Source organism: Palaemon carinicauda, chromosome 2 (assembly GCF_036898095.1).
Source record: "Palaemon carinicauda isolate YSFRI2023 chromosome 2, ASM3689809v2, whole genome shotgun sequence".
Lineage (NCBI taxonomy): Eukaryota > Metazoa > Arthropoda > Malacostraca > Decapoda > Palaemonidae > Palaemon > Palaemon carinicauda.
The window spans coordinates 32,614,479-32,633,551 of NC_090726.1; the positions used below are offsets into that span (position 1 = coordinate 32,614,479).

A 19,073-nucleotide genomic window follows, 5' to 3' on the forward strand; every position below is an offset into this window, starting at 1 on the left:
GGGAGCAGGTGTGGTAACAGACGGGGTTAGCGACTGAAGTGGAACCATTACCCTCCCTGGAAGCATGTTATGCTTAAATAAAAGTCCATAGGAGGCTAAGCAGCTAAAGGCTCCTCTCCAAATGACAGAGTCCTCAAGGGAAAATCAGAAGGAGGGAGAATAGCACTTTCTCATCTACAGGAACCATATCCGAGAAAAGCTAAGTTCTCTCAGTGAGGGTTTCACTGGTGCAAAAGCAGCAGACCAGAAGGCAACGTTATGAAACTGCTTGACAGTCTTGTGAGTTGGCAACAACCAAAGATGTGTGACTGAGGAGCATGCGGTAAGGTATGCAGAGCATGCTGTATGCAGAGCATGTTGTATGTAGAGCATGCTGTAAGGTAAGCAGAGCATGTTGCATGGCGTGCGGCTTATGCTGCATGGGATGAGGCTCATGCTGCATGGGATGAGGCTCATGCTGCATGGGATGAGGCTCATGCTGCATGGTATGAGGCTCATGCTGCATGGGATGAGGCTCATGCTGCAAGGGATGAGGCTCATGCCGCATGCGTTGAGGAGGATGCCGCATAGTATGAGGCTCCTGCCTCATGGGTTGAGGCGGTTGCCGCATAGCATGAGGCTCCTGCCTCATGGTTTGAGGAGGATGCCGCATAGCATGAGGCTCCTCATAGCATGAGGCTCCTCATAGCATGAGGCTCCTGCCTCATGGGTTGAGGAGGATGCCGCATAGCATGAGGCTCCTGCCTCATGGGTTGAGGAGGATGCCGCATAGCATGAGGCTCCTGCCTCATGGGTAGAGGAGGTTGCCGCATAACATGAGGCTCCTGCCTCATGGGTTGAGGAGGATGCCGCATAGCATGAGGCTCCTCATAGCATGAGGTCCCTGCCTCATGGGTTGAGGAGGATGCCGCATAGCATGAGGCTCCTCATAGCATGAGGCTCCTGCCTCATGGGTTGAGGAGGATGCCGCATAGCATGAGGCTCCTGCCTCATGGTTTGAGGAGGATGCCGCATAGCATGAGGCTCCTGCCTCATGGGTAGAGGAGGTTGCCGCATAGCATGAGGCTCCTGCCTCATGGGTTGAGGAGGATGCCGCATAGCATGAGGCTCCTCATAGCATGAGGCTCCTGCCTCATGGGTAGAGAAGGTTGCCGCATAGCATGAGGCTGCTGCCTCATGGGTGGAGGAGGTTGCCGCAACGCATGAGGCTCCTGCCTCATGGGTGGAGGAGGTTGCCGCAACGCATGAGGCTCCTGCCTCAAGGGTTGAGGAGGTTGCCGCATAGCAAGAGGCTCCTGCCTCAAGGTAAGAGGAGGTTGCTGCATAGCGCTGGTACCTGGCAACTCCCAATGCGGCAGCTCACGCATGGAGGCAGGAGGAGCCTCAACATCATACGTCTGGCAGGGTGGACTGCGCAGAGGTGGAGGAGCGCTCGCAGGAGGAGGTGTGCTAACCTTCTCTGCCTGAAACTCCTGCATCAAAACCGCAAGCTGAGACTGCATTGTCTGCAGCATAGACCACTAGGGTCTATGAAAGACAACAACAAACGGAGCTACTGTCCGTTGAGACTGAGGGTCTAAAACAGCTGGTGCGGCAACAGACGGAGTTACTGCCTGTTGCGGTACCACCTTGCCTCTCTGGGAGGTGTGCAGTTGTCGTACTGCAGCAAGTCCGAACTGACCCAGTGCTAATGGCTACACCTGGGAGTTGGATTTGCGCGGAAGGGACCGACTTGCACTTAAAAGCTGCAAGATTTGGTCCATGGTTTCTGCGAGAAACCTCTTCCGCAGACGAGGAATAAATGGGCTCTCTCGTCTTTGTGTGGGTGGGGTGATCACGTCGGCTACGTGAGTTGGTTACACCCGAAACCACGGAGGGAAACGTCTGTTCGTCGATCAAGGCCTGATGAACCCATAAGTCCTTCGACGTTACTTCTCCCCTGGGCTTGGGAGCTTGTAAGAGGTCCCAGACTAGGCGAACAACTGGCACGAACAGACGAACCCTCGAACGCAACACTGTAACACTTTGCGCTTATCACTTTATCACTTTTGATTTTCTGTTTGCACTTATTTCACTGAACTCGAAACTTTAAGTGGTTTGTACCTGAAACACGCAATTCTATCCTTCATTAAAAGTTAGTAATTGCGAAAACAGTATTACAATGTAACAGAAAAACATAATGAAAGATAAATAATTCAGTGGCTGGAAAAGAGACTAAACACTAGATCAAATAAACTACGTTTAAAATCTCTCACCGCATAAAGCCTGGGAACAAGAATAAAACTCTAGAAACGTTTACCTTCTTCCCCTAAAGAGACTAGGGAGAAGAGCAAAAACGATAACAACGTTACCCGCTTGAACGAAACGTTTACCCTCCTCTCTCTCCCTCCGTCTCTATCTCTCTCTCTCTCTCTTTTGACTTAGAACCTGAGAGATGAGCCCAATTATATATATCGTTAAAACTTATTATTGTTAAAGGAAAAAAACTGAAAGATTTCCCAAATAAAAAGTTCCTTTATTAGAATTAAAACTATTTAAGCTAAGAAAGAATGAACAAAACGCTAGAATCGGTTTACTCTTACTGCAACGTGAAACCGTGAATTACTCTCTCTCTATCGTAACGATAGAGCGCAAGTTGAACGTTCTGAACGTCAACAACTGCAGAGACAAAACAAAACGTTAGTTCAACTTTGAAAACAGTACGAGACTATCAAAGAAATTCTTTCAAAAACATTAAAATAGCATAAAATGTTAACAGGTAAAAACGAAATGACGGGCTCAATGTTAATTAACTTCGGTTCCAAGAAAAGACCGCCTACTCTTAGGAAAGGTCGCATATAAACAAAAATTAATTTTAAGTTTATAAAAAAAGGAAGTTAATCGAAGAGGCCTATAAAAGGCGGAGAGATATAAAATAAATCTATAACTTTGTTAAGCAAAATTAAAAAAGAGAGTCTATACTCTCTTCGACACCAACACTTCCGTCTAAGGGAAGGGTCGGCCATTTAAAAGTGAAAGAGAGTTCATACTCTCTTCGTCACCAAAATTAAATAAAATTAATTCCAAAAAACTTGCTAAGCTAAAGATAAGCTTCCTGAATAGCGAAGGCTAAACTCTAGAGCAAATACATCACCAAATCGTGAACAATAACTCCAGAATCAACAGCGTATCCATGTAGGTCTAGCCGGAGGCACGACAGAGGAAAAATTGAGGTGGTGTTGACAAGAAGTACTGGAGTACCTGACCACAGATGGCACTGTTGTGTACACCCCCACCTGTATAGCGATCGCTGGCGTATCCCGACCGTAGATTTCTGTCGGCAACAGAGTTGACAGCTACATGATTATCGGGTAAGATTAATATTGAAAAATTAAATTTACAGGCTTTTTGGCACTCCACAAGGCTCAAGACCTACCTTAGAACTTCAGCGGTCAGAACCAGCCAGGGAAGTCTTCGATAACACAGACGTCCAAGTATTCAGCCAAAGGAAATTGTTACCCGAGTGTTGTTCCACCAAGATCTTGTCATCAGCTCTCACCGGGCAGAGAAAATTCAAGCTACTGCAATGGCCTCCTTCACCTCTTCTCAGGATTTGTCAAATCCTGAGAGCAAGAAGAAATTTATAGACATAGTTCTGTCAGAGGCAAAGGCAGACACCTTCCTAGCTCAAAATTCTGCTAACCTGTAGACCATCTGGGTCTTTAAGCAGAGGGATGCAGTAGCTGCCAAATTTACTAGGCAAATAAGGACTAGAAGCACTGGCATTAAGAAATGCCCCCAATTAGCTAGACCCCAGAGTTCTGAAGAGAGATCTTTTCTAACTTGCTTTGGCTTTAACAAAACTAATAAGTGAGATGCACATGTTATCACATCTAGTTGGTCATTTTGGGTTTGTCACTATAACTCAAAACCCGTCCGTAAACGATCCTGGGTTTGAATCTTTCTCCATCTCCTCAGGGAAGCAACCACTGATACTGATGATTGATTTCTTAGTCCTGTGGGGGCACTAAGATGCTACTTGAAATGGATTCAATCCTTCAAGCCACCACTACAGAATTGCTTCATCAGATCCAGCAGGCTTGAGATGATCTTCAAAAAACACTAACTCCTGGCTTTGCAAAAAGATAGATCACAAATGCCGACAGCATAGGAGCTGGAAGAACCTGCACTAGCAAACACTTACAAAGACAGAGGAGTGGATATGACATTAGCCTTTAGGAGGACCCTATCATTAAGCCGAGTCCACTATCTATGGGAATGCACCCACAAGTCATTCAACACATTTTCTCTAGGACCTGCAGTAGCTACTCAGCTGGTTGTGTAGCATACCTAGCTCCTAGCTAGACAAGAAGCATCTCATTTAAGATAGGAATTGGGACGTCAGTCTTGGATGAGAGTAAGAATGTCTGGCCTTTTTCCCCACTTTTCTTTCCTCTTCTTTAGAGTGCAGCAGTTAAACTGTATGTTTCTTGAACAGACCTTAATGCTGTTAAGCTAAACATATCAAGTAACTAATGTATTTTGGTTGAGATAGAAGTGTGTTCCCCCTTCCTCCTCATTAGAGGAAAGAGAGACAGTAATGGAAACCCACCAATTTCCTTAAGCACTACATTTGATGTTTTATCTCAAAGGGATATAGGTTCATCCATGACCATCTGTCTAGATGACAGAAGCCTAGTCTACCACCTGTAAATTTCAAGTGGTACTAACCAGGATTTTAAACCACCCACTTTGGTTATAGGAGCTTCCTCCCACCTAAGGATAAATCTCTTATTAAAGGACAAGTTTGTATTTTTTCTAACAATACAAACCTGAGTTTTTCAAGTTATACTTCCCGCCTCATAGATCCAGCAAGTCTAAGGTGAAAGTCAAAGTGGCTCAAATATCAAGGTCACTACAGCCAATTTGAAAATTTTGTATTTTTTTCCGCTGGCAATATATCACGGGTATCAAAGAGTTGATCATCTAAATGATTCCTATGAACCTTGGTTATCAAGCAATGGTTTGGACATCAAAAACAGCATTTACTTTTGGTACACAATTAAAAATGCTAGGAAAAAGATTGTGCTAGAAGTGGAGTCCCACAACATGAACTGTACCTCAGGTAACTGGATGACCAGATAAAGTAAAGATATTAGTTTAAATTCACCACTAAGCATGAAGCACTGTTGGTGAGGCTCGACGACAAACTTCCATATTCTACATACTCTACATTGTATATTCAGTAGGGTTAGTAATGAAAGTTTTCAACAAAATACAAAATAACAATATTTGTTTCTTAAAATGTTATTTTCATTAGTAAAATAAATTTTTGAATATACTTACCCGGTGATCATATAGCTGTCAGCTCTGCTGCCCGACAGAAAAACCTAAGGACAAAATACGCCAGCGATCGCTATACAGGTGGGGGTGTACATCAACTGCGCCATCTGTCGAGCAGGTACTCAAGTACTCCATGTCAACACAGAACCAATTTTCTCCTCGGCCCACTGGGTCTCTATTGGGGAGGAAGGGAGGGTCCTTTAATATATGATCACCGGGTAAGTATATTCAAAAATTTATTTTACTAATGAAAATAACATTTTTCAATATTAAACTTAGCCGGTGATCATATAGCTGATTCACACCCAGGGGGGTGGGTAGAGACCAGCATTACATGTTGACATTATTATGAGCTAAGTATTTTGTATTTCATTTTAGCAGTTATTCAAAATAACAAACATAAAATAAATAAGTACCTGGTAAGGAAGTCGACTTGAACAATTACTCTGCCTTTTTAAGTACGTCTTCCTTACTGAGCCTCGCGATCCTCATAGGATGCTGAGCGACTCCTAGGAGCTGAAGTATGAAGGGTTGCAACCCATACTAAAGGACCTCATCAAAACCTCTAATCTAGGCGCTTCTCAAGAAATGACTTTGACCACCCGCCAAATCAAGTAGGATGCGAAAGGCTTCTTAGCCTTCCGGACAACCCAAAAACGATAATAAAACATTACAAGAGAAAGATTAAAAAAGGTTATGGAATTAGGGAATTGTAGTGGTTGAGCCCTCACCCACTACTGCACTCGTTGCTACGAATGGTCCCAGAGTGTAGCAGTTCTCGTAAAGAGACTGGACATTCTTAAGATAAAAAGACGCGAACACTGATTTGCTTTTCCAATAGGTTGCGTCGAATATACTTTGCAGAGATCTATTTTGTTTAAAGGCCACGGAAGTTGCGACAGCTCTAACTTCGTGTGTCCTTACCTTCAGCAAAGCTTGGTCTTCCTCATTCAGATGGGAATGAGCTTCTCGTATTAACAGTCTGATAAAATAGGATAAAGCATTCTTTGACATAGGCAAAGATGGATTCTAAACTGAACACCATAAAGCTTCAGACGGGCCTCGTAAAGGTTTTTAAATAGAACTTAAGAGCTCTTACAGGACATAAGACTCTTTCTAGTTCATTTCCAACCATACGATAAGTTTGGAATATCGAACGATATTGGTCAAGGCCGAGAAGGCAGCTCGTGTTTGGCTAGAAAACCAAGTTGTAGAACATGTAGCCGTTTCGGATGAGAATCCGATGTTCTTGCTGAAGGCATGAATCTCACTGACTCTTTTAGCTGTGGCTAAGCATATCAGGAAAAGAGTCTTAAAGGTGAGATCTTTCAGGGAGGCTGATTGTAGCGGTTCGAACCTGTCTGACATAAGGAATCTTAGTACCACGTCTAAATTCCAACCAGGTGTAACCAAACGACGCTCCTTCGTGGTCTCAAAAGACTTAAGGAGGTCCTGTAGATCTTTATTGTTGGAAAGATCTAAGCCTCTGTGACGGAAGACTGATGCCAACATGCTTCTGTAACCCTTGAGAGTGGGAGCTGAAAGAGATCGTTCTTTCCTCAGATATAAGAGAAAGTCAGCTATTTGAGTTACAGAGGTACTGGTCGAGGATACGGATACTGACTTGCACCAGTTTCGGAAGATTTCCCACTTCGATTGGTAGACTCTAAGGGTGGATGTTCTCCTTGCTCTAGCAATCGCTCTGGTTGCCTCCTTCGAAAAGCCTCTAGCTCTCGAGAGTCTTTCGATAGTCTGAAGGCAGTCAGACGAAGAGCGTGGAGGCCTTGGTGTACCTTCTTTACGCGTGGCTGACGTAGAAGGTCCACCCTTAGGGGAAGTGTTCTGGGAACGTCTACTAGCCATCGAAGTACCTCGGTGAGCCATTCTCTCGCGGGCCAGAGGGAAGCAACTAGCGTCAACCTTGTCCCTTCGTGAGAGGCGAACTTCTGCAGTACCTTGTTGACAATCTTGAACGGAGGGAATGCATATAGATCTAGATGTGACCAATCTAGTAGAAAGGCATCTATATGAACTGCTGCTGGGTCCGGGATTGGTGAGCAAAGTATTGGGAGCCTCTTGGTCATCGAGGTTGCGAAGAGATCTATGGTTAGCTGGCCCCAGGTGGCCCAAAGTCTCTTGCATACATCCTTGTGGAGGGTCCATTCTGTTGGAATTATTTGTCCCTTCCGACTGAGACAATCTGCCATGACATTCAAGTTGCCTTGGATGAACCTCGTTACTAGTGAAATGTCTAGACCTTTTGACCAGGTGAGGAGGTCCCTTGCGATCTCGTACCATGTCAGAGAGTAGGTCCCTCCTTGCTTGGAGATGTACGCCAAAGCCGTGGTGTTGTCAGAGTTCACCTCCACCACTTTGCCTTGAAGGAGAGACCTGAAGCTTTTCCAGGTCAGACGTACTGCCAGTAGCTTCTTGCAGTTGAAATGCATTGTCCTTTGACTCGAGTTCCATAATCCCGAGCATTCCCTACCGTCTAATGTCGCACCCCAGCCTACGTCCGATGCGTCCGAGAAGAGAACGTGGTTGGGAGTCTGAACAGTCAGGGGAAGACCCTCTCTAAGGTTGATATAGTCCTTTCACCAAGTCAGACCAGACTTTATCTTTCCGGAAACCGGGATCGAGACCGCTTCTAGCGTCTTGTCCTTTTTCCAGTGAAAAGCTAGATGGTATAGAAGAGGACGGAGGTGTAGTCTTCCTAGTGACACAAAATGATCCACGGATGACAGTGTCCCTACCAGACTCATCCACAGCCTGACTGGGCAGCGTTCCTTCTTCAGCATCTTCTGGATGGATAGCAGGGCTGGGGGTTGATCGTCTTGTTCAGCAACGTCCTCATCAGAGGGTTCCTCATCCGAAACTGATGAGGAAACGGCAACGGAGTGGGCAACGTCTGACTCGCTGAATCCGGTCGCACTGGTGGATGCGTGACGGAGCCGGATGCAATATCATGGCACTGCTGCACAGTCTGTGAACTGTCAACAACCATGGGTGCGCGAGGAAGTACAGCGTCAACCCGAAACTGTCTAGACTGTCTGGGTTGTGCAGTCAACACCCTACCGGGTTGCTGAGGTTGACGCACTGCGACACAACAAGTCACCTCTGCTGGTTGTTGAACGTCTTCCTAGTGACACACTGAACGTCAACAACCACCTCCGAGCGTCGCTTAACGTCAACGTGCGACTGGCAACCCACACTGGGTCGCATCGGTGGAGGAACCACCTCAACTGGCAGACGCGAGTAGGATACCTCAGCGTCAACAGGGCGCACAACCGACCGGTTGGAAGGTTGTTGGCCAGAAGGTTCTTCTCCGTATTTAAGTCCTATATCAAGGACACAAGCTTGGACTGCATGTCTTGCAGCAAAGCCCATTTAGGGTCTACGGGAGCAGGTGTGGCAACAAACGGGGTTAGCGACTGAGGCGGAACCATTTACCATCCCTGGAAGCCTTGTTATGTGTGACATAATAGTACAGCAAAACTTCAAAGGCTCGACAAAAGTTGAGAAGTTGACCTGTAAACAACTTGGAGCGTCTCCTGGCTAGGCGCCAGGGCGAGTCTACCAGAATTGAGAAGTCTACCTGGGCAGAGGCATGAACTCCCAAGCCGAGAACTTCTCTCGTGTCCTATCAGACTCTCGCTCTATAAGCCAGTTTAAAAGAAGGGAAATCAAAGGCTGTATCCCTAAAACTCCTCCTGGTGCAAAAACCAGTCGCCTAGCCAACGTAACGCTCTCTAGGAGAGCGAGAGAGCACTAGCTTAACAACAACGGCTTCGAAGTAGCTAGGCCTAGTGTAAGTTCTGACGTTAGGCGAACGAGGAGCAGCAGTTACAAGATCCGGACGAAGATCCTTAAAAAATCATCATGATTTAATTAAAGTCCATAGGAGGCTAAGCAGCTTAAGGCTCCTCTCCAAATGACAGAGTCCTCAAAGGAATATCAGTAGGAGGGAGAACAGCACTTTCTCATCTACAGGAACCTTGTCCGAGAAAAGCTAGGTTATCTCAGTGAGGGTCTCACTGGTGCATTAGCAGCAGACCAGAAGGCAACATTATGTAACTGCTTGACAGTCTGTGAACTGTCAAAAACTGAACTGTCAACCACAACAGGTGCGTGAGGACATACAGCACTGGTGCATTAGTAGCAGACCAGAAGGCAACGTCATGTAACTGCTTGACAGTCTGTGAGCTGGCAACAACCATAGCTGTGTGGGGAAGCAAAGCCTCTACTCCTGACTGACTAGTCTGCTGCGGGCGAGTAGCGGTTACCACAGTGGGTTGCGGAGGTTGACACACAGCGTCAAAACAAAGCAACTTAACTCCACCCTCCTGTTGTTGTGGTAACTCGCGAACGTCAACGGAGGGTAGCGTGCGTCTGTGAACGTCAACGTGCGGCTGGCAGGGTACACTGCGCATGGGTGGTGGAACTCTCACAGGCGGAGTGCGGGAGCAGGTAGCGTCAGCGTCTACTGTACGCACAACCGTGGTTGGTTGTAGGCTAACGGGTGCAGCGTCAACCTTCTCCGCACGATACTCCTGCATAAAAGATGCTAACTGTGTCTGCATAGACTGTAGCAAAGACCACTTGGGGTCTACAGCAGCAGGTGCGGCAACAGACGGTGTTACTGCCTGTTGCGGTACCACTTTGCCTCTCTTAGGAGGTGTGCAGTCATCGGAAGACTGCAGCGAGTCCGAACTGACCCAGTGGCTACACCTGGGCCGTTGGACTTGCGCGGAAGGGACCGACTTGCGCTTAAGAAGCTGCGAGACCTTGGTCCAAGGTTTCTTACGAGAAACCTCTTCCGCAGACGAGAAGTAAATGGGCTCTCTCGTCTTTGTGTGGGTGGGGCGATCTTGGGTAGATACGCCCGAAACCACGGAGGGAAAACGTCTGTTCGTTGATCAAGGCCTGACGAACCCATAAGTCGTTCGACATTACTTCTCCCCTGGGCTTGGGAGCTTGCAAGAGGTCCCGGACTAGGTGAACGACAGGCACGAAGACGAACCCTCGGACGCAACACTGTAACACTTTGCGCATATCACTTTATCACTTTGATTTTCTGTTTTGCACTTATTTCACTGAAATCGAAATTAATACTAGCAAAAACAGAAAACATATATAAAGATAAAGAATTCAGTGGCTGGAAAAGAGACTAAACACTAGTTCAAATAAACTACGTTTACAATCTCTCACCGCACATAGCCTGGGGACAAGAATAAAACCCTAGAAACGTTTTACCTTCTTCCCCGTACAGCGACTAGGGAGGAGAGTAACACGAGAACAACGTTACCCGCTTGAACGGAACGTTTTTTTCTCCTCTCTCTCCCTCCGTCTCTATCTCTCTCTCTCTTTCTCTCTTGATTTCGCACCTGAGAGAAGAGCCCAATTATATATCGTCAAAACATGTTATTTGGCTAAAGGAAAAAACTGAAAGGTTTTCCAAATAAAAAGTTCCTTTAATTTAGAATTTAAACCATTTAAGCTAAGAAAGAATGAACGAAACGTCAGAATCGATTTACTCTTACTGCAAAGTGAAATCGTGATACACTCTCTCTCTATCGTAACGATAGAGCGCATGTTGAACGTCCTGAACGTCAACAACTGCGTAGTCTAAAAAACTAAACGTTAATTCATCTTTGAAAACAGTACTAGACTATCAAAGAAATTCTTTCATAAAACATTAAATTTAAAAAGTTTTAAATTCTTTAAAGGCTAAATACGATATAACGGGCTCAACGTTGATTAACTTCGGTTCCAAGTAAGGACCGCCTACTATCAGGAAAGGTCGCATATAAACAAAACATAAAAATTTATTTTTATATGTTTATAAAAAAATGGAAAGTTAATCGAAGAGGCCTAATAAAGGCGGAGAGATATAAAATATATAGATCTATAACGTGTTAAGCAAAATTACTAAAAACCTAAACACACTTCCGTCTAAGGGAAGGGTCGGCCATTTAAAAGTGAAAGAGAGTCCATACTCTCTTTGTCACCATAATTAAATCTATCCAAAATGAGTTCAAGTTTTGAGATGAAGATAAAACCCCTGCATAGCGAAAGCTCAAAACTGGAATAGTGTACTTCACCAAATAGTTGTGAAAACAAATCCAGTTAGTAACAGCGTATTTAGTAGGTCTTGCCAGTGGCACGACAGAGAGAAAATTGGTTCTGTGTTGACATGGAGTACAGTGATACCTCGGTAGTCGAACGACTCTATACTCGAACAATTCGGAGTTCGACCAAAATTTTCGAGAAATTTTTGCTGCGGTGCTCGACCAAAAATTCGGTACTCGACCAGCCGAACACGTGACGACCGCATGGGCTTTGTGATGATCGCGCCATCTCGGCCACTCTCGCTTGTTCGGGAAGCATCAGTTCTCTCGAGAGCGTCACTCAGACAACGCGCGATCAGCATTCGTTGTGATTTAGTGATTTTCAGTGCTTTTAATTGCTTTTTTAGCTTTCATAATGAGTCCCAAGAAAGTAATGAGTGTTAAGGGGAAGGAGAAGAGGAAAACAGTGCGAACAACGATCGAGTTGAAGAAGGAAATTATAGCGAAATATGAGAATGGTGTACGAGTGTCCGATTTAGCGGTAGAATACGGAATGGCGAAGTCGACCATTTCTACGTTTTTAAAGCATAAAGAAATGATTAAGAAGGCGAATGTTGCAACGGGAGTTACGGCGGTAACTAAGCAAAGGCCACAAGTGATTGAGGAGATGGAAAAGTTGCTTTTAATATTTATTAAAGAAAAACAGTTGGCCGGGGAAAGTGTTAGTGAAGCGTTCATTTGTGAAAAAGCGTTGCATATCTATGAAGAATTAGTGAAGAAAAGTCCGAGTACCAGTGAAAGTGATTCATTTACATTTAAAGCGAGCAGGGGTTGGTTTGAAAAGTTTCGTAATAGAACAGGTATTCATCGTGTTACTAGGCATGGGGAGGCAGCTAGTTCGGATCAAATTGCAGCCGATAAATACGTGGGGGAATTCGATCGGTACATAAATGAACAAAATTTGATCGCACAACAAGTCTTTAATTGTGATGAGACTGGGTTATTTTGGAAGAAAATGCCAGCCAATACGTACATTACCAAGGACGAGACGAAGATGCCAGGTCACAAGCCAATGAAAGATAGGCTAACATTGTTGCTGTGTGCAAATGCAAGTGGCGATTGCAAGATCAAACCCTTGTTAGTGTACCACTCGGACAACCCCCGGGTGTTCAAACGAAATAATATTTGTAAAAGTGCACTACCAGTTATGTGGCGCTCGAACACTAAATCTTGGGTCACAAGACAATTCTTTACTGAGTGGATAAACGAAGTGTTTGCCCCCCAGGTTAAGGCTTACCTCATTGAAAAGAGCTTGCCAATGAAATGTCTTCTGGTTATGGACAATGCTCCTGCACATCCTCCAGGTCTCGAGGATGACTTGAAAGAAGAATACAGCTTTATCAAAATCAAATTCTTGCCCCCCAATACTACTCCCATACTCCAGCCCATGGACCAACAGGTCATTTCAAACTTCAAAAAACTCTATACCAAGGCCCTTTTCAGAAAGTGTTTTGAAGTGACCAGTGACACGAAGTTGACCCTAAAGGAATTCTGGAAGGAACACTTCAGCATCCTCAACTCTGTTAACATGATTGACCAAGCTTGGCGAGGTGTGACCTATAGGACATTGAACTCTGCCTGGCGTAAGCTGTGGCCATCATGTGTCACAGAGAGGGAGTTTGAAGGTTTCCAACCAGAGGCGGGTCCAAGCACTGCTACCCCTGTAATTTCTGATGACACTGATGTCGTTGAGGAAATTGTTGTCATGGGCAGGAGTTTGGGGCTTGAGGTCGACAAGGATGATATTGATGAGCTTGTAGAAAGCCATTCTACCGAGTTGACTGTGGAGGAATTGTTGCACCTGCAACAACAACAGCAGCAGGATCTGATTGTGGAGCAGGAATCTTCAGAAGAGGATGAGGTAAGGGAGGATGTTCCAAGTTCTCTCATCAATGAAATTTGTTCCAAGTGGGCAGATGTGCAGGCTTTTGCTGAAAAATACCACCCAGAAATTGCAGTAGCAAACCGGGCAGTGCATATGTTTAATGATAGTGTCATGTATCATTTTCGAAGAATACTGCAGAGGAGGAAGAAACAATTAACAATAGACCAGTTTTTCACAAAAGAAAAGAAAGCTGCTACATCAAAGCCTGTTTCTCCTCCAAAGAAGAGACAAAGAAGAGAAGAAACCCCTGAAATAGATCTGCCCACCCTTTCATTGGAGAGAGAAACAACTCCTGAAGGAGAACTACCCCGCCACATCATGGAAGGGGACTCTCCTTCCAAGCAGTAACCTCCCCCTTCCATCCTCTCCACATCCATCCCTGTATGCCATCGAACCGCTGCTCAAAGGTATGTTCACTACAGTACAGAAAATGGTTTAAAATTGTTTTATTTTAGTACAGTAAATGGTTTAAAATTGTTTTATAGGATTTTCTGACCAATTTCATACACATTTAGATAATTATTGTTGTTTAGGTACACGTTTTATTAATATTTTGGGCCTGTTCGAGTGCTTGGGAACGGAATAGAATATATACCATTATTTCTTATGGGGAAAAAAAATTCGGTACTCGAACAAATCGGAGGTCGAACACGGATCTCGAACGGATTATGGTCGAGTACCGAGGTATCACTGTACTTGAGTACCTGCTCGACAGATGGCGCAGTTGATGTACACCCCCACCTGTATAGCGATCGCTGGCGTATTTTGTCCTTAGGTTTTTCTGTCGGGCAGCAGAGCTGACAGCTATATGATCACCGGCTAAGTTTAATATTGAAAATTAAGTGTTCATTCACAAATCCCTTGATTGATTGACAGGCTCATTGTTGACTTGAATAGCTGTTACAAGGGTAATTAACAATCTAGTGGCTGCAATGAATATCCTTATGAATAGACCACTTCTTTTTCATCTGACAACAAAATTTACTGGTACTTCCAAGTGCCAGTTAAAGAGGACGAAAGGGAAATCAAAGCCCGCTGAAAATTATGTATACTGTACATCTAATCCGCTAGGGCTATAAATTGTATATGAGCTTTGGTATGAGTTGTAATATTTGACATTTGGCATAGGTCCAAAAATTAATTTAATTTTGTTCTGAGACATGGTCTATTCATTCATGGTGGTTTACAAATGAAAGTTATGTAAACAATAACAAGTAACACTTTTCCTTTTGTGCCCAGGTACTGTACTGTGGATTGTGATTGGCGCAATTACAGTACATTAAAAACTTAGAAGGGCACTCGGTAGTGAGAATACGTTCGCCATGACAATCAGACTTATTTTTGCTCTCAACTACACTGTGTACTTGTACTTCAATGTATTTCCTTTAAAATCTAATGGATTTGTCCTTGGGTCATACTCCATATATCGACCAAGTTTGGTTAAAATTGGTTCCGTGGTTTTTGCATGTAGTTGTTCACAATGAAACTCAAAATAAACTAACCAAGTGTTTGCCATTTACTTAATATTGCTATCATTTTCAAAGTACTAATGCATACTTGTACTGTACTTTGAAGTACTTTCTCCAAAATGTTAAAGCTTTCATCCTTGGGTCATACCCAGCAGGACTACTAAGTTTGGTCAAAATTGGTACCATAGATTTTGTGTAAAGTTGCTCACAAACAAATAAATAAACAAAGACAGAGGTGAATACATAAAGAATTTGGCAAAGGCAATTAGCAAAATAAAGCAAGTACCAGATGGTCAGCCAGGTTACAAAAACCTCATCATTCATACAGCAAAAAAGAATCATCCAATATTAAGTACCAATGAGTTAGGGTTACTGTAATTGACTTACAATATCTACAGTGATGTTTGTTGAATTAAATGCTTCCCTGTACTACCACCAGCTAACAGTTATTTCTTGTACTACCACCAGTTAACAATTTGATCATGCAAACAACTAACTAAAAATTGCTTACAATAAGTTGAAGTAAATTATACTGTACCTTGATGTGCTTAACAGGCGTGTAGTTAAATACCGATGCCAACAAAGTCCGCCAATAATTAACCGCTTTCTGAAGCAGAGTCGTTCAAGGCCTTTACTCTGCATTCTCTTCAAAAGATGTTGATTCTATAAATTTGACTTGAACTTCAGATCAAAACCTGTCATCTGGAATAAAAAGATAACAGATAAATATTAAAAATAAATATGAAAGCTACTACAATATCCTGTAGTACAATATTAACCTTGGACCAATATTACCATATGATAGTATTAGGAATAAAACTAATACAGTGAACCCTCGCTACTTCGCGGTTCGACCATCGCGGATTCACCACTTCGCGGATTTTTTCCATAACCCATATATATACAGTAATATATATATATATATGTATGCATGTATTTATGTATATATGTAGGTATGTATATGTGTATACATATAAATATATATATATATATATATATATATATATATATATATATATATATATATATATATACACACACATATATATATATATATATATATATATATATATATATATATATATATATATATATACACACACACATATATATATATATATATATATATATATATATATATATATATATATATATATATATATACACATATATATACATATATATATATATATATATATATATATATATATATATATATATATACACATATATATACATATATATATATATATATATATATATTATATATATATATATATATATATATATATACACATATATATACATATATATATATATATATATATATATATATATATATATATATATATATATATATATATATATATATCTAAAGTAGGAAGATGTGATGTAGTTCTAAGGGAAAAGTATGGGAAATATGTCTGGGTAATAAGCAAAGCTCTACCTCCAGTTTGTTTCTTCATTATGATCAGAGATAAATGTAAACAAAACATTGGTTGCCATTTTTTATCGTGCTTTTTAGCGTGTTTAGGAAATGCATGATATAAAATCACCTTTAATATTTGTGCCTGTTTTAGTTTAGGGTACTATAGTACATGCATTAAGTGTTCTGTACATTAAAGGGTAGTTTGTTAACAGAACTACGTACAAGGGAAGGTTTTAAAAGTCTGAATATACATGTTGAATAAATAGGTAAATATGGTGTCACTACTTCGCGGATTTTCACCTATCGCGGCCGCGACTGGAACCTATCTACCGCGATAAACGAGGGTTCACTGTACTTTTTTTTATTGAATACTACCTTTCATTATAAGAAACAATAATCTCAGAGGTTATTCATTTAGTACATATTCACCCTTTCAGAAAATCCAAACTCTGTTATGGGGTTTAGATGAATGCCTATTTTTGTTGATGTATTGTGTGGTCTTTATAGCATACGAGGTGTACACTTATCCCACAGTTTCCAAGGCCGTTTTTTTTAAAAGATAGAACAGGGATCCCAATACAATAAGAAAAAACAGTCTCCCCCTGCTCTTGGGCCAGTGTTTTGATGTGGAAAGCACAAAGTCAAGCTGATAGGACAGGAAGTCCATGTGGGTCATGCCTTTGGAACCGTTTTTTTTTTCTTTTACTGAAGGGAGATTTCGTTAACCTTAAGCCAACTTGCATTCTATGGATAATTATTAATTTTAGCTATAGTCTCCAAACTGAAAGTAACTGTCAAAATCACTGCACTTTGATGTACATCATTTTTGTCTCTTTATTGCACTTCACTGCTAAGCCGGAGACACCTGTACAATATTTAGATGTCTCCGTGAGGAACTTTTTGGATGATTTGGCACTGTTTCAAAATGTTCTGCAGCACTGACCGGGAAATGTACGAGACTTTTTTTCCAAGTCATTCCGTATCCTTTGGCTAAAACACTACCCCCAGTTTACCTCAATACGGTGAAGGGAGCTTAGGTAATGATATAGTCCTGTAATTTTGTTAAAACACTCACCTGAGCCAGAAGAAAGGTGGACACAATCTATTGCTGCATAAGTTACAAGTTTTATACTCTGGTTTTCCATGTCATGGTAGACTCTACCATTTTATACAGTATTCACTTCAATAGTTCTCGATCAGATTTCCATACCATGTCATGGTAGACTAACATTTTATACAGTATTCAATTCAATAGTTCTTAATCAGATTTCCATAACTGCTAGCTCAGAGATATGGCATAATAGGTCTTTTTCTTTGGGGGGGGGGTTAGGCCCCTAGTCAGTTAATAACCCAGTGCAAAGGCTGATCTAAATCACATTGGATAATATATAATAATTTAATAACTAGCTAAACTTGAATTCGCCATAGGAAATGAACGCGTGCTGGCTAGTTTGGTATTTTTCTTGATACGTTTAATGGGGCTGAGGCATAATTTAGATATCGGCAATTGGCAATTATGACGAAAACACACTGCATTTAGTGTAAAGCTATTGCTGCTCATGTGAAAGTAAAAAATATCCCCCGAAATAGTGACCCACAGTAGTAGTGTGCGCAGCACATATATTTATTGCTTGCCAGAACATAAGAGCAGTGTTTATTTACAAGCGAAACATGCCACGGCAGAGCAAAAACCATTAGAAAAATGTGAAGAGAATCATAGAGAATTATGTTACTTTAATTTTCATCCACTTACATGAACCGAATATTTTTCCAACTGGTTAGCTTATGTTTATTTAGCATTTTTGACCACTATTGTTACAGCAAATCACTCATTTCTGGCATTGCTCCACCCAAAAAACCCAGGTTTCTGACTGGTCCCCCCATATTTCTCTTAACATAAGGGGTCCAAAAACTTATGTACATTGATTTGCCCTAATAATAATGGCCAGAAATGCATAAAATACAAGATAGCGAATAGGAAAAGTATAAGGTTCGTGTATTTGGCTTGAAATTAAAGTATCATAGATTTCATCATCTCCTCCTACGCCTGTTGATGCAAATGGCCTCAGTTAGATTTCGCCAATCGTCTCTATCTTGAGCTTTTAATTCAATACTTTTCCATTCACCATCTCCCATTTCGAGCTTCATAGTCCTCAGCCATGTAGAGCTGGGTCTTCCAACTCTTCTAGCGCCTTGTGGAGCCCACCTGAACGTTTGGTGAACTAATTTCTCTTGAGGAGTGCGAAGAGCATGTCCAAATCATCTCCATTTACCCTTCATCATAATGTCATCCACATATGGTACTCTAGTAATATCATAGTGTCTTTTCTAATCCTGACCTGCCATTTAACTCCCAATATCCTTCTGAGGACTTTTTCTTAAAACTCAAATCATATTTACCATCAATTTAATATAACGCCAATTCTCTGTTTTCCTAACCTATTTGCTTTCTTATAACACGACATCCTAGGTTAGGTTAGTGGGCCAGTGTCACTCTTAATGTAGGTACTTAACCAGCAGAGTAGGTTATTATTATTATTACTAGCCAAGCAACAACCCTAGTTGGAAAAGCAAGATGCTATAAGCCCAAGGGCCCCAGTAGGGTAAATAGCCCAGTGAGAAAAGGAAATAAATAAATGATGAAAACAAATTAACAATAAATCATTCTAAAAACAGTAACCACGTCAAAACATATGTCATATATAAACAGTTAACGTCAAAATAGATGTGTCACATGTAAACTATAAAAAGACTCATGTCAGCCTGGTCAAAATAAAAACATTTGCTGCAACTTTGAATTTTTGAAGTTCTAGTGATTCAACTACCCGATTAGGAAGATC

The 19,073-nt window shown here is 42.0% G+C and overlaps 2 protein-coding genes across 2 annotated transcripts in view; one reads left to right on the forward strand and one right to left on the reverse strand.

Moving 5' to 3' along the window:
* The window catches only part of Nmdmc (NAD-dependent methylenetetrahydrofolate dehydrogenase), a 140,676-nt gene that overhangs the window by 54,195 nt on the left and 67,408 nt on the right, over positions 1-19,073 (forward strand). The gene's annotated exons all lie outside the window — the stretch shown is intronic.
* The window catches only part of LOC137623617 (dnaJ homolog subfamily C member 4-like), a 47,414-nt gene that overhangs the window by 27,791 nt on the left and 550 nt on the right, over positions 1-19,073 (reverse strand). Inside the window, exon 2 of the mRNA XM_068354453.1 lies at positions 15,343-15,506. Coding sequence (XP_068210554.1) covers positions 15,343-15,446 — 104 coding nt within the window. The 5' untranslated portion in view covers positions 15,447-15,506. The remainder of the gene's footprint in view (positions 1-15,342; positions 15,507-19,073) is intronic.